This window comes from Trachemys scripta, chromosome 3 (genome assembly GCF_013100865.1).
Source record: "Trachemys scripta elegans isolate TJP31775 chromosome 3, CAS_Tse_1.0, whole genome shotgun sequence".
Classification (NCBI taxonomy): Eukaryota; Metazoa; Chordata; order Testudines; family Emydidae; genus Trachemys; species Trachemys scripta.
In genome coordinates this window covers 88403992-88423575 of record NC_048300.1, presented here as the reverse complement: position 1 = coordinate 88423575, position 19584 = coordinate 88403992, and the positions used below count along the sequence as shown (strand labels likewise).

Here is a 19584-nt window from a genome sequence, read left to right as displayed (position 1 = left end):
AGCACAGAACAGCTTCAAAATATTTCCTAGAGCAGATCTTTTAGAAAAACAACCAAGCTTGGTTTAAAAATGGTCAGCGATGGAGAATGCACCATGATCCTTGGTCAGTTGTGCCAATGGTAAATTGTTCACTGTTAAACATTTTACACCTTATTTGCAGTCTGAAGTCATCCAGCTTCAATGTTCAGCTTTGGGATCGTGTTATACTGTTCTCTGGTAGTCTGAAAAGCCCATTATTAAATATTTGTTCCTCCGTATTTATAGACACCCCTAGGCCTATGCAAGTGGGATGCATCCTACATGTACTGGCTGGCCATTGCAAGAAAGAATCATAGGAGGTCAATACAATGCAGGCCAAGATGACCTGTCCTTGCTGTATGTGAGGCTGTGATCTTGGTCCTGATACTTTCTCTCTGTTGGGCATTTAGAGGAGTTACAGGACTTCTTTTGCCAAGGTGGACATGAGCTGGAAGGCTTCTTATTGGAGTCGGAGGAAACCTCTGAACAGTCCATGGGAATTGGTAGTGTCCACTCTGGTGCGGCTAGAGAATAGCCCTATTTATCCACAGTCGAATGGGAGAAGAGCTAAGTTGATACTGAGGTTAGGACCATCACTGGTACTGAAAAAGCCTCCCAAGAAATAGAGGGCCTCACCAAGGGGGCCAGTACTGGGAAATCTTCCATTACTGGTGCCAAAGAGCACAACAGAGTTGGTGTGGACTCCAAGGGGTACCCGAGTTCCGAAGTCTCGGGTGCCGAAGTCAAGGATGTAGACAGTGCTGAGGACAAGGGGCATATTGATACTGGCTCTACAGGCAACTGCACCAAGGAAGGCGCATCCTTTTTCATTGGTACCAAGGCCATTGATGGTAGCAACCTCAGCCCCAAAGCTATAGAAGTCAAGAGGCCTGGAAGAGCCCACAGTGCCAATAGTGTGCCCACCTCTCAAGTTAGGTAAGTAATTGTGAAATTACTAAGTAAATGTAAAGAAGAATCATAATGGCATAAAACAAATAATTCCATCTAAACTAGATAAAAAACCCAAGTTGCTTCCTCAGAATGTGATCTGGAAACATGTTTAAAGGCTTATCTAAGGAAAGATTCGCTCCAAACTTGCATCAAAATGAAGAATTTTTGTAGAAGGAAGAGGAATCATCAGGTAGTCAGCAAGTGGTTAACAATATTTGCTAACTATGCACAGATCTGCAGCTACATTACCATCAGTTGGAAAGTGTAGTAGGTTTGTTGGGTAAAGGACACAGGTGCAGTGAGTCCTGCTGAAAACTATGGTCACTATTTTGGATTGGCATGCAATATGGTAATATCAATACATTCCATTTAGCAGATTATTCAAGTTTAATATATTTTTTCAAGAGCTATAGTACAAATTAAAAAAAAACATATTTCATTACTATCTCCCAAACACAAAGTTACTGTATAACCCACATATTAATTTAAAGTTACACATTAATACATTTGTTAGTTGCAAAAAATTGAAATTTGTTTCAAGAATTCCAGTTACTGTAGCTCATACAGACAGATTTATTGTACAAGGCATTACAAAAGACTCTGGTTGATCTGACTCCGTTAGCCAAAAAATGTCTTTTTACTCAAAAATGGTTCGCATCACCCTATTTGCATGTTTTACAATGCAAAGTTCTCAGCTTATCCAAAACCCTGTGTATCCTGATAAATTCCATACACTCTGTTCCACTCAGTCCCAAATTATATTTTCAGTCTGAAATAGTGGCAGCCAAAATTCTTACATGTGGTTTGATCCAAAAGAAAGCATGTCTGGCCTTCAGTACTGCTCTGGGTTCTGTATTTCCCAGCACTGGCCATCCTACAGGAGAGTGCTCTAGGGTTGGACTAGTAGGGGTGGTCTCGGTATTCTAAACCACCACCAATACACTCATACTAATACAAGCTACTATGGGACTTCTGAGCTTCATATCATCTTATTGGGCTTTTTGCCATCATCGTTGTACAATCATATTAAGAAGTCCTGAAACAGTTTCCAGTGGTTCCCCTATCATCATCAACAAAGGCCTTAGCTGATAAATGGCTAGCTAGGAAAATCCAGGATTATTAAGGTGATTTGCTCGGGTGACAGTGAAGGCCAGACAGTCTATCAGGGATTCTGTGGCTGTGGTCCTCACCATTTCTTGGCCACTAGATCAGTATTAGTCCTTTGCTAAATCAAGCCCATAACTAAGCTGCTCTTAATTAGGTTTGGAATCATTTAAGGCTTTAAGAAAGGCGCTGAACACTGCTACTCTTGTTCTAGAAAATATTTCTCTCTCATCGATGCTGTTAACCAGATCATACTGGGCTTTAGCAAAAATAATAATAATAAAAAAAAAATACAGTGAAACACTCCACATAATTATTTAAGAAACTGTTGCTGTTTTTCCTCCATGTACAGCAATAAGTTAGTTTAGGCCCCCACAAATATAAAATGCTCTGATGGAGCCCTGGGAACTCCTTTATGTTTTCTGCCTTAGCCTCCTGCCCCCTCCCCTGCAAATTCCAAAGCCTCATATCATAGCCACCATCTTTCTTGTGAAGGACTACACAAGTTTCCCTCTATTTGAGCCTCATCAACACCATTCTTAAATCAGCTGAGAGCTTCCTATTGGGCAACATGTGCCACTCTGGCCAAGAGTTAAGTGTGCTGCCTTTTCAGCACTCCCAAAGTAGGCAGCAAGAAATCAGCATAAAAGTCCCCAACCCAGATCTCGTGTATGACAGAGCAGAGAACTAGGTCAAAAACTTCTCACACTAGTGTTCTTTTCCTATGATCTTGAAGCCCAACGCTGACAGAATTAAAATGGAACAGCACAAGAATGTATTTATCTTTTTGTTTAAAACTAAATTAAACTGTCACTGTCTCCTTTACATAGGATACCATACCAGAGATCAAAAGATTAGGTGATGCTTCTCTTTCTCACACAGCACTCTGTTTCCTGTGCCTGTTATCAATTGATGCCAACTGGTAAAAGTGAATTAAACTAGAAGAATGTCTGGGCCTATTAAACAGAAAGGCAAGCAGCATAAACTGGTCCAATCAAAACAATATCTTGAATCATTCACATGTGTTCTTAATAGGTTTCAGACTCCCAAACATGGATAGCAGATGTGTACTTTGAGACAGCCATTTGTTTCTCTACGTTATTACAGAAACAGATCATCTGGGTTTATTGTTTTTGGTCCTTAGTGTACCATATGTACATTCATCTCAATCACAGCAACCTTTCTTGGCTAAGAAGTGAACCATGGGACACCCTTCATAGCCCATCCATGCTGCTCCAGAAGAGTAGCTACAGGATACCTGAAGCCTTTCCACTGCATTCCCATTGCCTACTGGTCAAATCAGCAGAGGAATTACATACATGTAGTCAATAAGTCAAAGTGAATCACATCAGACTTTCACCTTTTATTGCCAGATTTCTGGGGCTGTGGTTGTTTGTATATATGTTGAATGCATTTCAGACGTAGACAATGTAGATTTCCAAACAGAAGATATATTCAAAGCCACTTGGACAGCTGATTTTATTAATATCGTGTCTGTAGTTCTGGAGGCCTGCCAACAGTTTTAGTGGAAAGACTTTGTTGCATTACACCAAATGGGAGAGAGAAGCAAGCAAGGATGGTAAAGTCTCAACTTCTCAGTTCTCTTGCTAAAGCATCTTGAATAAACTTTACAGTACATTGGTATAGAAAAGTATCTTTTTTCTTTGGCTTGCAAATATTCAGATGATTAACCTCCACTGGAATTAGGTCTCCTATGCCTAAATCTGGAGGAGGAAAAAAAACAAAATAGTGTAGATTAAGAAAAAGCTCTTGCATTAACAATTAAAGTCCCCAAAACCAACCCCTCCATAGCTGTTATTTATTCATTTGGTCTTACACTAGGTTGTTTTTAAATGTGCTGAAAGCATTATCCAACACAATGACATATTGCATAAATAGATGCAGCTTTAGACTGATTCTACAAAGGGATCCACTTGGGCAGACCCTTAGGCCCAGCAGAGTTCCACTGACTTCAATGGGATTCCACAAATATGTAAGTGTCTGCCCATACGGATCCCTTTGCAGGATCAGGGCTTTAGAAAACTAATTCCTTCCCATATAATTTTCCCTTATTGATTTAGTCACCAGCACCCAGCTTACTCAATAAGGAGAACATTACAAACATATGCTTTCTCTACTGCACAAATCATTTAATGTCAAAGATTGAAATCCTGCCTATTAAACTCAATGGGAGTTTTGTCGTTGGGTTAAATCCTGGCCCTATTGAAGTCAAACTATCTGCATTTTGAAGAAGTCTAAAAGACTGCAGAAGGTTTTTACTTATAATTCAATTCATCTATAATTAAATGAACTCTTTTATAAAAACTGTGATTTTAGAATTTAAAACTGGGCTGGATTGGACATCAAACATGGAATACAGTATAAAGAGTTTCCTCAAGAAAGGGAAAACCCTTAAGTGTATAATAAAGGTGCTCTACTCCCAGAAAATTTAGTTACACTGAGACTAGTCATGGTATTTAGGTATTCCTGATAGCTAATCCTGATCACTTTAGTGAAAATTCTAGTTAAGGTTATGCTGAGTCTTCTATTCTAATCCCATATGCATTATGTTAACAACTTTCTGAGCAATTCTTTGTTTTGCCTGAAGTTTTCCGTATTTGGTCATCCAAAAGGATGCTATAGTAGTGTAGTGGGTTTGTGTGAGAGACTGAGCATTGAACAAATGGGGAACGTTGGCCATGTGAATACCATGTCTCTACTGTAAGAGCTTGAGTGCAGTGATTTCTCCCACCTTTAAAAAAGGAGAAGACCCTGTTACATAAGAACAACCTTTGCCACACTGCTCTATAAGTAATATGCTCAGATATGCACTGCGTTTTCACTGATTTCAATAGGAGGGTTACATGTTTGTACTTAGAAATGTATCCAAGATCAAAAACTGGTCAAAAGTTTAAACAAAAGGAACCATCAACAGTTTTTCATACAATATCCCCTATTTATTTATCTTTCCAGATATTTCTATTACAGTATCTGCATTGCCTATCCCCTACATCAATATGCAAAAAAAGTAAATAGATAATTGACATACTGGCTGAGTCCACAGGTACCACATGAAGTTTTATCATGCTACCTATACGTGTTGGTAAAGTTTCTGCAAAACTCAAGACTGGAAATTTCTTATCCTTGGCAAATGCAAGAAAATCATCATTTAGTTCTTTAAGGGCAGGAGAATCTGAAGAAGGAAAAAAAGAAATACTGTATATTGTATAAATTGTGTTAACGCATTTTCAGAAAATAAAAACTGATCTGCAATATTTTATCTTGTAAGAAATATTTTGGCAAAATTATAACTCCAGTAAAAACAGCAGCACATCCATTGTAAGACCCTGTTTTCAGGGGTTTGACAGCAGCCTAGAATATGCCATGCTAACTTTGTCATTTAATCCTACATTGCCTGAGATTTGATTACAAGGTGTGCTACAGAGGAGTCACATACTACACTATTACAGTTCTGAACGGCTGAGACTATTCTGTAAACTTGCCCACAGCTTTAGCCTCTTCTACAAACAGTTAAGTACAGAAGTTATTCTGTCACTTTAACTGCCAGCCTTGGAAAGATTAAAAAAAAGGGTTTTGTTGTTTTTATCTTGCATTTTCAAATGGAGTGACAAAAATCATAAACAGATAAACTCCTATACTAAGTGGCTACAAAGTGAGAATACCTGTGCTGAGTTCCTTAACCTCCACAGAAGGAAAGAGAAGATATCTAGCATTCATTGAGTATTCAGCCAGCTGGGAGCCATGGTGAGGTACACTATAAAATATGATTCCTCGGGTGTTGTTTACAATTTTATCCATTTCTGGGTTCTTTGAAGCATCCACCAACATCTTTTTAACTAGAAGACCTGGCAACAAAAATATTAATTTATGCAGGGAACTAAATAACTGAGAGAATAATGTTCATATTACAATACATACAAATCAGACCATCATATTCTTTCCTCAACTAATTAGGTCTACTCTGAAAAATATGTAAAAGTAGAAAACTATAATGAGGCAGGAAATGTAAACTGTTACTATTTGGTGTCAAATCCAATATTCCAAACTTACTTGGTTTCCTTTAAACTCTACCAGTGATGTTCACTAAAGATCCAACAAGGAGACAATTTAGCCTACAGGTTCCCAATTACATGACCTTCCTTACAATCTCAGCTAAATCATTCATTGATTCTGTGCCCTTCCCCAACATAGTACAAAGAGATAACAATATAGTTCATTAATAAATTGTTTATGCAATGCAGTATAGTTAATAAAGTAAAACATCAGTTTTATATTTTCAGACCACATTTTGCAAACTTTTGGGGTGATCGAGTTTGATCTGAAATGTGGTTGTTCAGGCTAATTTAGCTACTCATTTTAAAGCATAATGGCCGATAATACATAGCTGATCTGTACAGCATAAGCAAAGTACTTACCCCCCATGCTATGTGATACCCATACCAGAGGTCTGTCTCCAACACCAGCAGCTCTAAGCTTGTTAAGAAGCTCATTGCTCCTATAAGCAATAGATTTCCTGCAGAAGAAAAAGAGAGATGCAAGGCGGAAGGCAAACATATTAAAGGGCAGTCTCATGCTGGAGTGGAGTTTCAGTACATCAATACTATGAAAATGGAATTAGGTAGATAACTCATGTTGGACCTGAACACAGTCAGCTATTACCATCTTCATTGGGAACTGAGGACACTGAACACCTTGTAGGACTGGGGCCACTAGGAACAACAGGAGCTCAGGGACAGAGATAACAAATATTTTCTAGAAGCACTGGAGTTTTCCTTTAGTTTTGGGATTTAGGATTAGCTCTAAATGTCTCGTTATGCTTTGGGATTTTAAACAGCTTGGTTTTCATATAAAAATATTTTTCTTTTCAAAGCATCAGAGTGTAATGAATTCTATTCTCTTGTGAAGCAAACAGTGTCTGACAAGCAAATACTTTGCTAAATTGTGCTTAAAGTATGCAGCAATGCACTGATAATGCTAAAGCTGAAACCTGGGCTCTGAACAAATAAGTTCTGATCTACCTATAATTTCTAAAATAATACCTATTGATACTTTGTTCTTCTATTACACTTTCCAGCCAATAATCTCAGAGTTAAAAGAGTGGTAAAGCATAATCTTCTCCATTTTGAAGATGGAGAAGTTGAGGTACAGAAAAGGTAAATGACTTGCCGAAGGTCAACCAGTCTGTAGCAGAGCAGGAACATCTACTGATTCCCAGTCCCATGCTTTAAAGCATATCACCTCCCTTCCTCACAGCAGAAGTAAAGTTGAACATAGAGGACCACAGGACAAGATGAGAACTCGGATAATTAAATGAGCAGCAGAAATATCAGGATATTGCTATATTACAGTGCAAAGATCTAAACAACAGCCACATTTGAAAAGCCTTGTACAGTCAATTCTCAGAATGGATGTTAATGATCACTCTGCTATAGTACCTGTGAAAAGAGATTCAAATGTGGCTTTTCAACTGAACTAAATCTTTAAGACAGCTGCAGAGATTTGCTCCTTCTGAGAATCAAGTCCAGCATGGCATGTGGGATTTCACAGCTCCATGGGGACTCTAACTGTTGTCCCACGCGTCCGTGACACTTTAAAAGACAGCACTATAAGCTCACTTTTAAAAGGCCAGCTAACATATCTATGAATAATAATGCAAGGTTATGATTCTACTGCTGCATCTTTCTTGATACTCTTAAGAAATCCTCCTTCATACTTTTCCTTTTTCAGCAGCCATATGGAACTGCAAAATGACCAAATACAGTATGCTCAGGTGATCTTTATTCTGAGGACAAAAATTACTACAATACACATTGAGAAATATATTTTTTCCTTTTTCTAACTCCTTTCCACTTCCATAACTCTGGTTGGACACAGTAAGAAACAGAATTACCTGTCTACAAGTATTTTTGCTGTTATTAAACTGTTTTGTTTCTACTAATTTCAAAGAAATGTGTGAGATTGTTATTGTTTCCCTAATGGAGTGGATTACATATGCTTCCTTTATTGGAATAATTGTACCAATTTGCTAAATACCAAGAAATAGAAGGAACAAGGAGTGGGGAGAGAAAACAATGAGAATTGTGCCTCCTAATTTTCTATACTGTGATGAAAGTTTTCCCCTACTATGGAATATAAATCCTTTGGACCCCGATCCGGTAAACACTTCATTTTAAGCACAGGAGTAGTCCCCTAGTCATATCCTTGAGACTACTCACCTGCTTCAAACTGAGCTCATACATAAATGTTTATAGGATTGAGACCTAGGGCTTCCTCCAAAGTTCATTAAAGTCAATGGAGAGACTCCTGTTGACTTCAATGGGCTCTGGAACATACCCCTAGTCTGTTTTACTATTTTTTCTTTTATAAAACCCTGTTGAGTTGGAGGTGCTGTTGTTCAAATGAGACGTATAACAGAAATTCTCATTACTTGTGGTCAATAAAGATCTCACAACGCTTTTGGCAAACATGTCCTGACAAATACCAACTTGAGTTTCAGCTGAATATGGTCTCCTTTACTTCCTGTCCAAAACTATTATACAGCTACTATATTTTATCTGCCACAGAATAGTCTCTCTCTCTTTTCAGGGATTTAGAACTCTTGAATAAAAGTGATCTCCAGGCCAAAACTAGGCATATAAAGTCTTAATCTGAAAATTGTTTTGTAGTGCATTTGGAGAATTGTTTGTCTGAAGTTAAGAAATCCCCCACCCCACAAAGAATCTATTCAGGCCAGTCTCTAGAGTTCTTCACACATTTCTCTTTAATGCAAAGCTGAATGAACCACAAGAATTTAGAGAGACACCACAAGCACCTACTCAGGCAGTAGGGAAATTAAGTGTGCACACTTTTGCTGAGGAACAGGTGGTAAGAGGTTTCTCCAAACCAAAATCTCCTCCACAGCAGCACATGACAGGAAAAATAAGATCACCTGCTCCTGACTATAGGATCCTATATGTCAATAGTATAGCTTTTTCTCTCCTCCACAAATTACATGCACTTCATTTGTTACCTGTGGTCCTCAATAGGGCACTTTGTTTTCCAATCACTCAGGTGGGTGTCATACTCCACAGATACAATTCTAAGCGAAGGACAGTCTGAGGCTAGCCAGGTCTAAATTAAATATAAAATCAAAACAAAGGAGCACACTTGAATTTACACTACACCAGTTGGTTCTCATACATCAAAATCAAGACCAGCAATCTGCTGTAAGATTGATAGTTAATTAGAAGAAAAAAAAAACCTTATTAAATGTAAAGTACAGTTTTGGACAGAAAACTGACTGAAATATAAAAAGGATACCCTTCTGAAAATATTTGCTGCTGGTGTTCCTTTATATCCTAGCTGCTTACTTTAAACGACAAAACAGTTTTTACTACTGTTAGCACATCACAAAGCCACCAAAGCTATGGGAGAGTGAGCTGGATTCTGTATTGACTCATGCATTATTGACAAAAGACTCCACTAAATTCTGACTGCAGAAACAGTTATTATTGATAATGATTTAACAGGCAACTTGACTTTAAAGATCTCAGGCTGTGTTTGCAGGATTGGCAGTTCGATAAATCACCTTTTGAGTTTAAAATTAAAGCTTTTCGTTAATCTTCCAAGTGCTTTACGAACAATGGCAAAGCTTCACAAAGCTGACTTCCGTGGATGATATCAGGGATGAAGAATGCCCATTAACATCCTCTAACACCTCTTTGAGGTGCATGAGAATTAGGCCTTGTCTACACTGGCAATTAACAGCACTGCAACTTTCTTGCTCAGGGGTGTGAAAAAACACCCCTGTGAGCGCAGCAAGTTGCAGGGCTGTAAAGCGCCAGTGTAAACAGTGCCCCAGCGCTGGGAGCTACGCCCCTCTTTGAGGTGTTTTTTTAGAGTGCTGGGAGAGCTCTCTCTCCGCGTTGCACTGCGACCACACAAGGCATGTTAAAGCGCTGCCAGTGTAGACTAGCCCTTACTCTTTTATAGACTGGAAAACAGGCATGCAGATTAAGGAAACCGCCCAAAGCCACAATGGGAGAGAGTGAGTGCCAGAGCTGGAATCAGTACTCAGGCTTCTGTCTCCCTCTCCTGTGTGACATGGAAAATCAATTAGATTAAAAATGGAACCCTGAACTACCATTTTTACAGTTACTTTTCAGATTACATTATGATATAAAATACACAACACCAAACGAAATTTCTTTAAGGCCCTTGTTACTGATTCACTGATAAAAATTCAACAGCAAACACTACAAAGCTTTAATCAGCAATCCATTTCTTTATAAAAATACAGTATACTTGAAAAAATCTGGAATTTTGTGGACATTTTTTGGTCTCTGAATAGCAAATAAAAAAGGCAAGGAGGGTGAACAGATATCTACTAGGCAACCAAATTCTAGCCCAATCTAAGAGGAATAATAGAAAGAGATGTGGAAGATACTGCATCCTCTTTTATTGGACGAAACAATTATATCAAAGGGGCTAACATTAGCTGGGAAATCCCACCCCAAGAACAATCTGTTCAGAAATGCAACTTGTTGACAAACATTTACTAGTAAGAAAGAGCTACTTGCAGAATCTGATTAGAAGTAATCTAGATTAAAACCAGGCAGTTGCTAAAATCATAAGAACTGCTATACTGGGTCAGACCAATAGTCCATCTAGCCCACTATCCTGTCTTCCGACAGTGGCCAATGCCAGATGCTTCAGAGGGAATGAACAGAACAGGTAATCATCAAGTGATCCATCTCCTGTTGCCCATTCCCACCTTCTGGCAAACAGAGGCTAGGGACACCATCCCTGCCCAATTTGGCAAATAGCCATTGATGGACCTATCCTCCATGAACTTATCTAGCTCTTTTTTTAACCCTGTTATAGTCTTGGCCTTCATGACATCCTCTGGCAAAAAGTTCCACAGGTTGACTGTGTGTTGTGTGACTCTAGGTTTCTTCCATTTTCCTCTCCACAATGCTCACTGAAGAGGAAACAATCATCTGATGGGAATTAGTTATTGTCTCCCTACCTTTGGCCAGCATTCACTGTAAACCTCTTCCCCTTCGAAAGCCTTTACATCCAAAGGCTGTTTAATGTCTTGTTGTCGCCAGGTTTTAAATGCTGCTCCCAAAAGACCATGAATAAAAAGGACGTCTGCTTTAATGGGCTGACTGATATTGGAAAGAATTTTAAAAAGAAGTAGGATACATATTTTAATACATTAAAATTAACATTTACATAAGCCATTTCATCCTGAACCATCCCAAAGTGCTTTTTAAAAAATAAAACCTGCACAATATATCTACGTTACGGAGATCATCACACGTAGTATACACAATAAAATGTAAACTGAGGAACCACACAGAATACAGTGGGCTAGGGAAAAGGGAGGGAGTTCAAGTGGTCCATACAGGATAACATTAAATGCATCCAAGCTGTCTGCAGTGGGACTGCTGCTATTGGAGGTATAAGAGGCTAGTGGCACATCAATGGATCACAAACAGATACATTTTCAACTTATAAAATGGCTGGAAAACTGAACCAACACCATTCCCTTCATGCTTCATCCAAAGGAACAGTGAAATTCCCATGGAATGTTCACCATGCTGGAACACTGTGAGTAATGCAATTGTGTGATTTACTAAGAAACAGAGGGAGGGAAGGGGAACCTAAACCCCACGGCAATACCACTTACCCTGCAAGACACATGCAGGAATATTAAATGAGGGAAGAACCCATAACCAATGAGGGAAGTACCCTGAGGCTCATTGCTGAATCTCACTGCTGCAATAAGAAAGTTTCCCTTTGCTAACTCCAATTTACACCCAACCAATACCAAGAAACTGAAGGATAGAGGTATCCTTGGTACTACACTGAGGCACTGTAATAGATTTTGCCACTATCAAGGTGTCAGAGGGTATCTGTCCCTTCAGACACCCAAAAGGAGCTGTTCACCAAGTGGGCCAAAGAGTATTTTACTGGTATGCTTAGAGACAGTAAAATCCCTACAAATTTTGCTAGAGCAACTGAAAAACGAAGCGCACCTTTAAGATGCTGCTTCAGACACAGCACCATCTTAACTATGCCCCCATAGGGACGGTAATAGGAAATGAACATCATAGTACCTTATCCTCTGTAATAAAAAATGCCAGTCTCTTTGCCCACTACAATTCTAAATCAGGATTTCTATTCATACAATCCAACAGAACCTTCCATGTGGCCTGTGCAATGGCATTAATATAAGGAGTAGTTGCTGCTAGTTGACACCTGCTTCTCCTCCTTGTTTCCAGCTGCACAAGCACAATTAATTGTTTTACTAACAATACTCTAGGGGATTTCCTACAATTAGTTTCCTGCATTTTTGCCAAATATTCCTTGCTTTCAAAAAAACAATTATCCATATGGTGCTGGCATCCCAACAGGGCTGAGTTGCATGTGAAGCAATACCTTAAATGTGCATATACCAATTTTTGTAAATTTGTGTTTGTTTTTCCTTGTAACACTCACATTCTTTTCAGGGAGATATGACGAGACTTTCACTGAGTACTTCCTAGTGCCTTAACATTTGAGTTTAAGATGCTGAAGTCCTACATTCCAGAAGGACAGGCACAGCAGACAGCACTGTTGGGCAGCAGCAACTTTAACTCCACCTTTACAAAGTTTTTTGTAAGTGAATAATAAAAGAAGTAACATGTGGTAGAGTAAGGACCCTCCTCTTTACCTGCTACGGTACTGTGGATGTAAAACATATACGCCATCTGGATACTTTTCCTGCACTGTCTCTCTGTCCAGATTAGCCAGGGCTCTGGATGCATGTGAAGACTGAATGACATGAGGAGACTTCATTGCTTCAGCTAGTATGGAAACCCAACCTAGTTTAAAAATAAAACAAAACACATCTCTCATTGGCTGTTAATTACTAAGAAACTATTATCTGAACTATGATTGCAGAATGGCTTTTCTCATTTAAAATGATGTTTGCCAAAATAATTGTAGGAGCATAAGAACTGCAATGCTAGAACAAACCCTATTTCAATCCAGATATCTTGCCTCAGACTGTAGCCAGTGCTGGATGGTAGCACCTGTGTAATGCACTGAACTGTGCCAAAAATATTCCACATTGATGTGGTACGCAATTAATCTCTGACTCCAACTGGTGATCAGAGCACTCTCTCTCTCCAGAAGATGAGTGTGTACCCCTCTTCAATTCCTCCCATCACCCAAAAGGAAGAGGGAGGGGGAAAGGAGCAAGGGAGTAAATCCCCAAATCCCTCAAGCAGTCAAGATGTGAGAAAGATAGAGAAAAGAAATGGCACCTCCCCAGTAGCCCAGTAGAATAAGAGACCTCCAACATCTGATGGGCAGAGAGAAGAAAGGAGAAAGAAAGACAAAGTATGACTGACATGTCACAGATTCAGGATTAGTAATTCACAGCAGAAATAAGGAAAAGGAATAGATGAGCTGCATACGTCACCTGTTTGAAAACAAATACCTTTCAGAATTAATAAAAATTACAAGAAAATTATGAAAGACACATAGGAATGTAAATTGATTTTAGAAGTAGGATATATTTCAAAGGTTTGTGTAAAATGAAAGTCCTTAAGAGAACATTATCAAATCATCTTTTTCCACTTCTCTGTATTATAATAGCAAAAAATGGCAAAAATAGTTTGTTTAAAATATCACCTAAACTGACCTTTCGGAAGGGTCAAAAAACATTGAGCTAAGGATACCCACACCCCCTCAGAGAGCCCAATATGAGCCAATACCTCTTCTACCATTCTCTTTCCTCTTCTTCCTGTGCTGGCAGTCCTAACATGGGAAGACAGAATTACTGGCTTCACAGGCCCTTTTCTCTTATCCAACCTGGTAAGCATTTTATGGGGACAAACAAGTAGTCTTCTTCCCAGTTCTGGACTGCCAAGACCCAGTAGCTCTTCTATGGAGTTCTCTTTAAAAATTAGTATATCCTTTAAAATGTATACAGCAGAGAGCATTAAAGGATTGTGCATATCTGTTCTCTAACAATCTCTTCCTCCAGTCTCAGGGATTGAGCAGGGATTCTCACAGAAACAGAAGGAAGGATTTCACAACATAAAGAATTCCACAATCCCCAGGTGCATGCTGGGGCATAAACTCCAAAGACAGCCCGTTAAAAGAGGCAGAGCAGCAAGACCAGGTAGAAGTTACTAGATCTACTTCAAAATGAGGAAATTGATGGACTGGCCTGTTCACTCCAGATGGCAGAGGAACAGACCTGCTTGGCCTCCTTACAAGAAAAAATCACAGCCAGTAAGGAAATCTCGGAACTATTGGGTAGATAGAGTTTGTGAGGAGGAATACCAAGAGATTCATAAAAACATCCCAATTCTGATGTTTAGCTGAACTAAGCCCAAATTCTGAACCTTCATCAATGATTTATGACTCTGACTGTAGGGATGAGGCAAGTTTGCAGTAACACTGACTATGCTGTTTTGGTCTGTAAATGAATAGGACTTCTGCCTCCAGCACTATTGACCCTGTGTATTTTACAAAAGTAATAAATTAACTTACAAATTTAGAATATAAGTATTGCATCAAGATTGCTTACGTTTGCTTTCTTTTTACCTGCACGTACTATGGATGAATGAAGACGTTCATCCAAAGCCATATTTCCAATGATGCGAATTATGTTCCTTTGTATTTTCGCAGAATCGTTACGCAGCTGGTATATCCTCTGTAGTAGCTGAAGACCTCCATTTGCTTCAATTTTATCACAATGAGTAGAAACCTAGCATTTTACAGTAAATTCAGTGATACTAAGTGGAAGTCGTGCAAATATCCAAATCTGCAAAAGTTTCCTGAGAAGCTCTCTGTACATAGTCTCCATTAAAGCTACTAAGTACTATATCCACATCATATGCAGAAATTGTTACTTAATCTAGGATTTGTTTTTATGTTATGCTTAAATCTTTCAGTTTAACAATTTAAGAAATTATAAGAACTATGAAATACTTATTTTTATTGAATGCCACAAACTCAGAAATGGAGTCAAAAATTTTAGCATGCGAACTGCACAATCATTCCAACTTGACAGCCCAATATTGGGAAGGGGCTGAGCACTTCCAGTTTTCTCCCACTGAAGTTAATGGGACCTGAGGATGCTTGACACCTTGCAGGATCAGATCCTAAGACCACAATTCTCCATAACACAACTGCCCACTTTTTCTAAAGCACTGTGTAAGCTGGGGCCACTTATTCTGCACACCTACCCGCTAGAACACTCTCTTATAATCCTTTTTCATTCAAAAAGAGGAGGTTACTCACCCTGTGCAGTAACTGACGTTCTTCGAGATGAGTGTCCCTGTGGGTGCTCCACTCTAGGTGTTGGTGCGTCCCTGCGCCTTCACTCGGAGACTTTTCATAGCAGTACTCGTACTGGCCACGCATGCGCAGAGGCTGCCCCCCGCAGTGAGTCTAGGATAATAGTGCGCATGCGTGGCCAATCTCCTCAGTTCCTTCTCTACAACGGAGGCTACCCCAACTCCGAAGTAGAGGGGAGGAGGGTGGGTAGTGGAGCACCCACAGGGACACTCATCTCGAAGAACGTCAGTTACTGCACAGGGTTAGTAACCTCCTCTTCTTCTTCGAGAGATGTCCCTGCTAGATGACTTAAAAGCCGTGTATCTTAAGGAGGTAGGGACTTCGGATCTGATAGGAACGCCGTTGATAGTACAGCCCTGCCCAAAAGTATATCAGATAGAGGGCCTTGAGTAAGGGCATAGTGTTTAACAAAAGTGTGCTCAGAGGACCCGGTAGCTGCTTTACAGATATCAGCCAGGGGAACTTTGCGTAAGAATGCTACAGAGGCAACCATAGATCTAGTGGAGTGTGTTCTGATGCCGTCTGGAGGTGTAACTTTCTTCATCTGATAGCACAACCGGATGCACTGAGAAATCCAGTTCGAAAGTCTCTGGGTAGAAATAGGTGTACCTCTGGAACGCTCCGCGATGGAAACAAAAAGTCTGGAAGAATTTCTAAAAGGTTTGGTTCTATCCAAATAGAAGGACAAGGCCCTGCGTACATCTAGTGTATGCATTGAGGCTTCGAACGAGTTCGCATGTGGCTTCGGGAAAAAGGTTGGTAAGTGAATCGGCTCATTAATGTGGAACGAGGAGTGTACTTTAGGAAGAAAATTGGGGTGTAACCTGAGGGTAACCTTGTCTTTGAAAAATATCGTATATGGTGGGTCTGCCATAAGAGCTGCTATTTCTCCTGCCCGCCTGGCGGAGGTAATTGCCACTAAAAATGCTGTTTTCATCGAAAGGTGTAAAAGGGAACACGTGGCTAGGGGTTCAAATGGTTGTTGGGTTAGGCAAGAGAGAACTAGATGAAGGTCCCACGGGGTGATGGGTGGTTTTATGTCTGGGTATAGGGTTTGGAGTCCCTTGAGGAAGCGCTTGGTGATAGGATGAGCAAATACGGAAGTACCCTCAATTTGGTCATGAAAAGTTGTAATAGCAGCTAACTGGACCCTGATGGAACTGGAAGAAAGGCCGGATTGCTTAAGGTCCAATAGGTAGTCAAGTATGAGCGGAAGAGGTGCTGACGTGGGACTACGTCTATTATCCTAGACTCACTGCGGGGGGCAGCCTCTGCGCATGTGTGGCCAGTACGAGTACTGCTATGAAAAGTCTCCGAGTGAAGGCGCAGGGACGCACCAACACCTAGAGTGGAGCACCCACAGGGACATCTCTCGAAGAAGAAGGTAACATTATTCTTAACAGTGCTTCTGTCATTACAGATCTTCATGGCAGCAAAAGAAACCAATGTAGGCAAATGACTGCACATTTATGAGCCATACTGTGGACCATTGCTGTTGAATAGATGCTGGCAGAGGTGAAAGTAAGCAGGTAGCGGCTGCTGGAGCCCCGGGCCCTTTAAATTGTCCCTGGAGCCCTGGGGTAGCGGCGGCGGGGCTCTGGTGGCTATTTAAAGGGTCTGGGGCTCCAGCAGCCTCTACCACCCCGGCCCTTAAAATAGTCGCCGGAGCCCCACCGCCACCCCCCCCAGGGCTCCGGCAGCAGGGTTCCGGGGACGATTTAAAGGGTCCGGCGCTTAGGTAGCCACTACCGCCCCAAGCCCTTTAAATCGTCCACGGAGCCTGCCAGAGCCCTGGGGTAGCGGCAGCGGGGCTCCAGCGGCAATTTAAAGGGCCCGGGGCTCAGCTGCCACTACTGCCCCAGGCCCTTTAACTTGCTGCCGCAACCCCACCACCACTACCCCAGGGCTCCAGCAGCAGGGCTCCGGGGACAATTTAAAGGGCCCAGGGCGGTAGCGGCAGCCCCGGGCCCTTTACATCACCGCTGTAGCCCCCGGCTGCTGCTGGCTGCTATCCCAGGGCCCCGGCAGCGCGGCTCGGGTGGCTATTTAAAGGGCCCAGGGCTCCCACTGCCGCTACCTCCGGGGCCCTTTAAATCGCCACCCGAGTCCCGCTGCTGGATCCCTGGGGTAGCGGCGGCAGGGCTCTGGCAGTGATTTAAAGGGCCAGGTGCTCCCGGCTGTTGCTACTGCAGTGCAGCCCCGGTCCCTTTAAAGCTCCACCCGAGGCTGGGGCCCGGGGTAGTGGCAGTAGCCCGGAGCCCTCTCCAATGGTGATTTAAAGTGCCCGGGGCTCCGCTGCGGTAGTGGCAGCTGGAGCCCCAGGCCCTTTAAATCACCCTGGAGCTCCCAGCCATCTCTGCAGCTGGTAGCTCCAAGGGTAATTTAAAGGGCCCGGGGCTCCCAGCTGCTGCTACCACAGCCCCAGCCCCTTTAAATACTGATTTAAAGCACTGGGGGATTTAAAGGCCACGCCTCTTCCAGATGAGGACCCGCACCCTCCTAAGGGCTCCAGAGTACCGGTAAGTCCTTTAAGTTACTTTCACCCCTGGATGCTGGTGACATGAAAGTTTCTATTATAGTGTTGAATACTGTGCTATGGCTGAGTACTGTGCTCTTTGCCCTTCCCTACCATAAATTTAGCTTAGTGGATTTTTTTCAATATGTATTTATTCAGCTTCTGATTTTAGCTATGTTCTACCTGCAGTCTTTCTTGTGCAATTAATATTGTTATGGCAAGTGTCACCAGGTGACGTTGTTACACATAGTCTTCCACTTTCTTTTTCTTAGTGTGCAAATAAATGTTCGATGTTGGGAAGACATGCTGTATTGTTGTTAGTTTTTGTTATGCAAGATTCTGTGTAGAGGCAATGATCCTTGGGAGGAAGAGCTGCAGTGCGAGCAGTAGGAGAGTTTGCGCTCTGACTTGGTCTCTGATCAGAGTTAATTCATAATACAGAGTTATTGGAAAGTCTCTGGAAAGTCCACCTTAGTCTTAGACTGAGGGCTTGTCTACAGGGCACCAGCAAAATGCACTAGAGGGGTGTGATTTGTTAAGCACTCTAATTGCCCCATGTAGGCCCTGCTACATTCATGCGAACTAAGTAGCTTTTAGAACACACCAAGCGTTAGTGCGCTTTACCCTTCTGGCATGTTTTGTTGTGTAGATAAGCGCTGATATTCGTGAAAGAAGGGACTGCCTATATGACCATCTCTGTTCCAGGATTGATGTGCGTGTGTAAATAAAACAAGTTATTCTTAGAATATACCCAGACTCCACATAACTAATATGTCCTCCACTGAGGAGTTGACATGTACAGCCTTGGATAGCTGATACCACTATGCAGGGTAGACGCACTGGCGTCAGAAGGTGGAACAACAACAAAGTAGTAAAGGAATACTTCACAAGGGCCTCCTCATAAACTTTATCCCTGACTATTCCCTGGGTGTGCCCCACCGTGAAATCAACTGTAGGGCCTGCCACCAACACTGGAAGATCCATGCTACCCCACGTACCCCCTCCACTCTTTGCCATAGATGCCCGAGGGAACTCCTTAAAAGGGAATCTCCATCACTGAAGGAGAATATCCGTGGTTGTAGTGGGAGACAATGATAGATCCTGTGGACAGTCTCCACAAACCTCCCACTCCACCCTCACTCATACATGGATTCCAATCCTGTGAACAGCACCTCAGCGGTTTGGGGGAGGAAACGATATTGGGAAGGTTGTGAAGGCAGCTTCCCCCCGCATCCCACACATGCAAAAGGCAAGATCAGAAAGGAAAGTTTATCAAGACAGCTGTTCAATTATAGCTGTATACATGGATTACCTTTGAATGTTGCACTAAAGCTTGTAAACAGAAGAGTTCTACTGTCTCTGAAGGGACTTTACTCAAAGTCTCGCAATAAGGAAGCCCATTTCCTCCAAAACACCATAAGCCCCCCTGGAATAAGAATCAATAACAATCAACATCAAACCTCAAATGGCTAAATAAGAGGAGTGGTTCTAGTTATTTTTTTTTTGAAGTGAAGCGTGCAACAGCCTGTAAAGCTGTTATACCAAGTGCTCTTATGTGTATTACATTAATATATCCCTATGTGTTCTGAAATATTCTAATATTTATAAAGGAAAAAAAATAAAACATCCCATTA

The 19584-nt window shown here is 41.3% G+C and overlaps 1 protein-coding gene across 4 annotated transcripts in view; it reads right to left on the bottom strand.

Moving 5' to 3' along the window:
* Positions 1 to 2358: 2358 nt before the first annotated feature.
* The window catches only part of SERAC1 (serine active site containing 1), a 51342-nt gene continuing 34116 nt past the window's right edge, over positions 2359 to 19584 (bottom strand). For 3 of the 4 annotated variants that reach the window (XM_034765311.1, XM_034765313.1, XM_034765312.1), the window contains 9 exons: positions 19263 to 19376; positions 14680 to 14842; positions 12794 to 12944; positions 11102 to 11243; positions 9104 to 9204; positions 6510 to 6607; positions 5757 to 5939; positions 5123 to 5266; positions 2359 to 3797 (listed from right to left, as the gene is read on the bottom strand). In XM_034765311.1, coding sequence (XP_034621202.1) covers positions 3661 to 3797; positions 5123 to 5266; positions 5757 to 5939; positions 6510 to 6607; positions 9104 to 9204; positions 11102 to 11243; positions 12794 to 12944; positions 14680 to 14842; positions 19263 to 19376 — 1233 coding nt within the window. In that variant the 3' untranslated portion in view covers positions 2359 to 3660. The remainder of the gene's footprint in view (positions 3798 to 5122; positions 5267 to 5756; positions 5940 to 6509; positions 6608 to 9103; positions 9205 to 11101; positions 11244 to 12793; positions 12945 to 14679; positions 14843 to 19262; positions 19377 to 19584) is intronic. The other variant, XM_034765314.1, reaches the window with a different exon arrangement.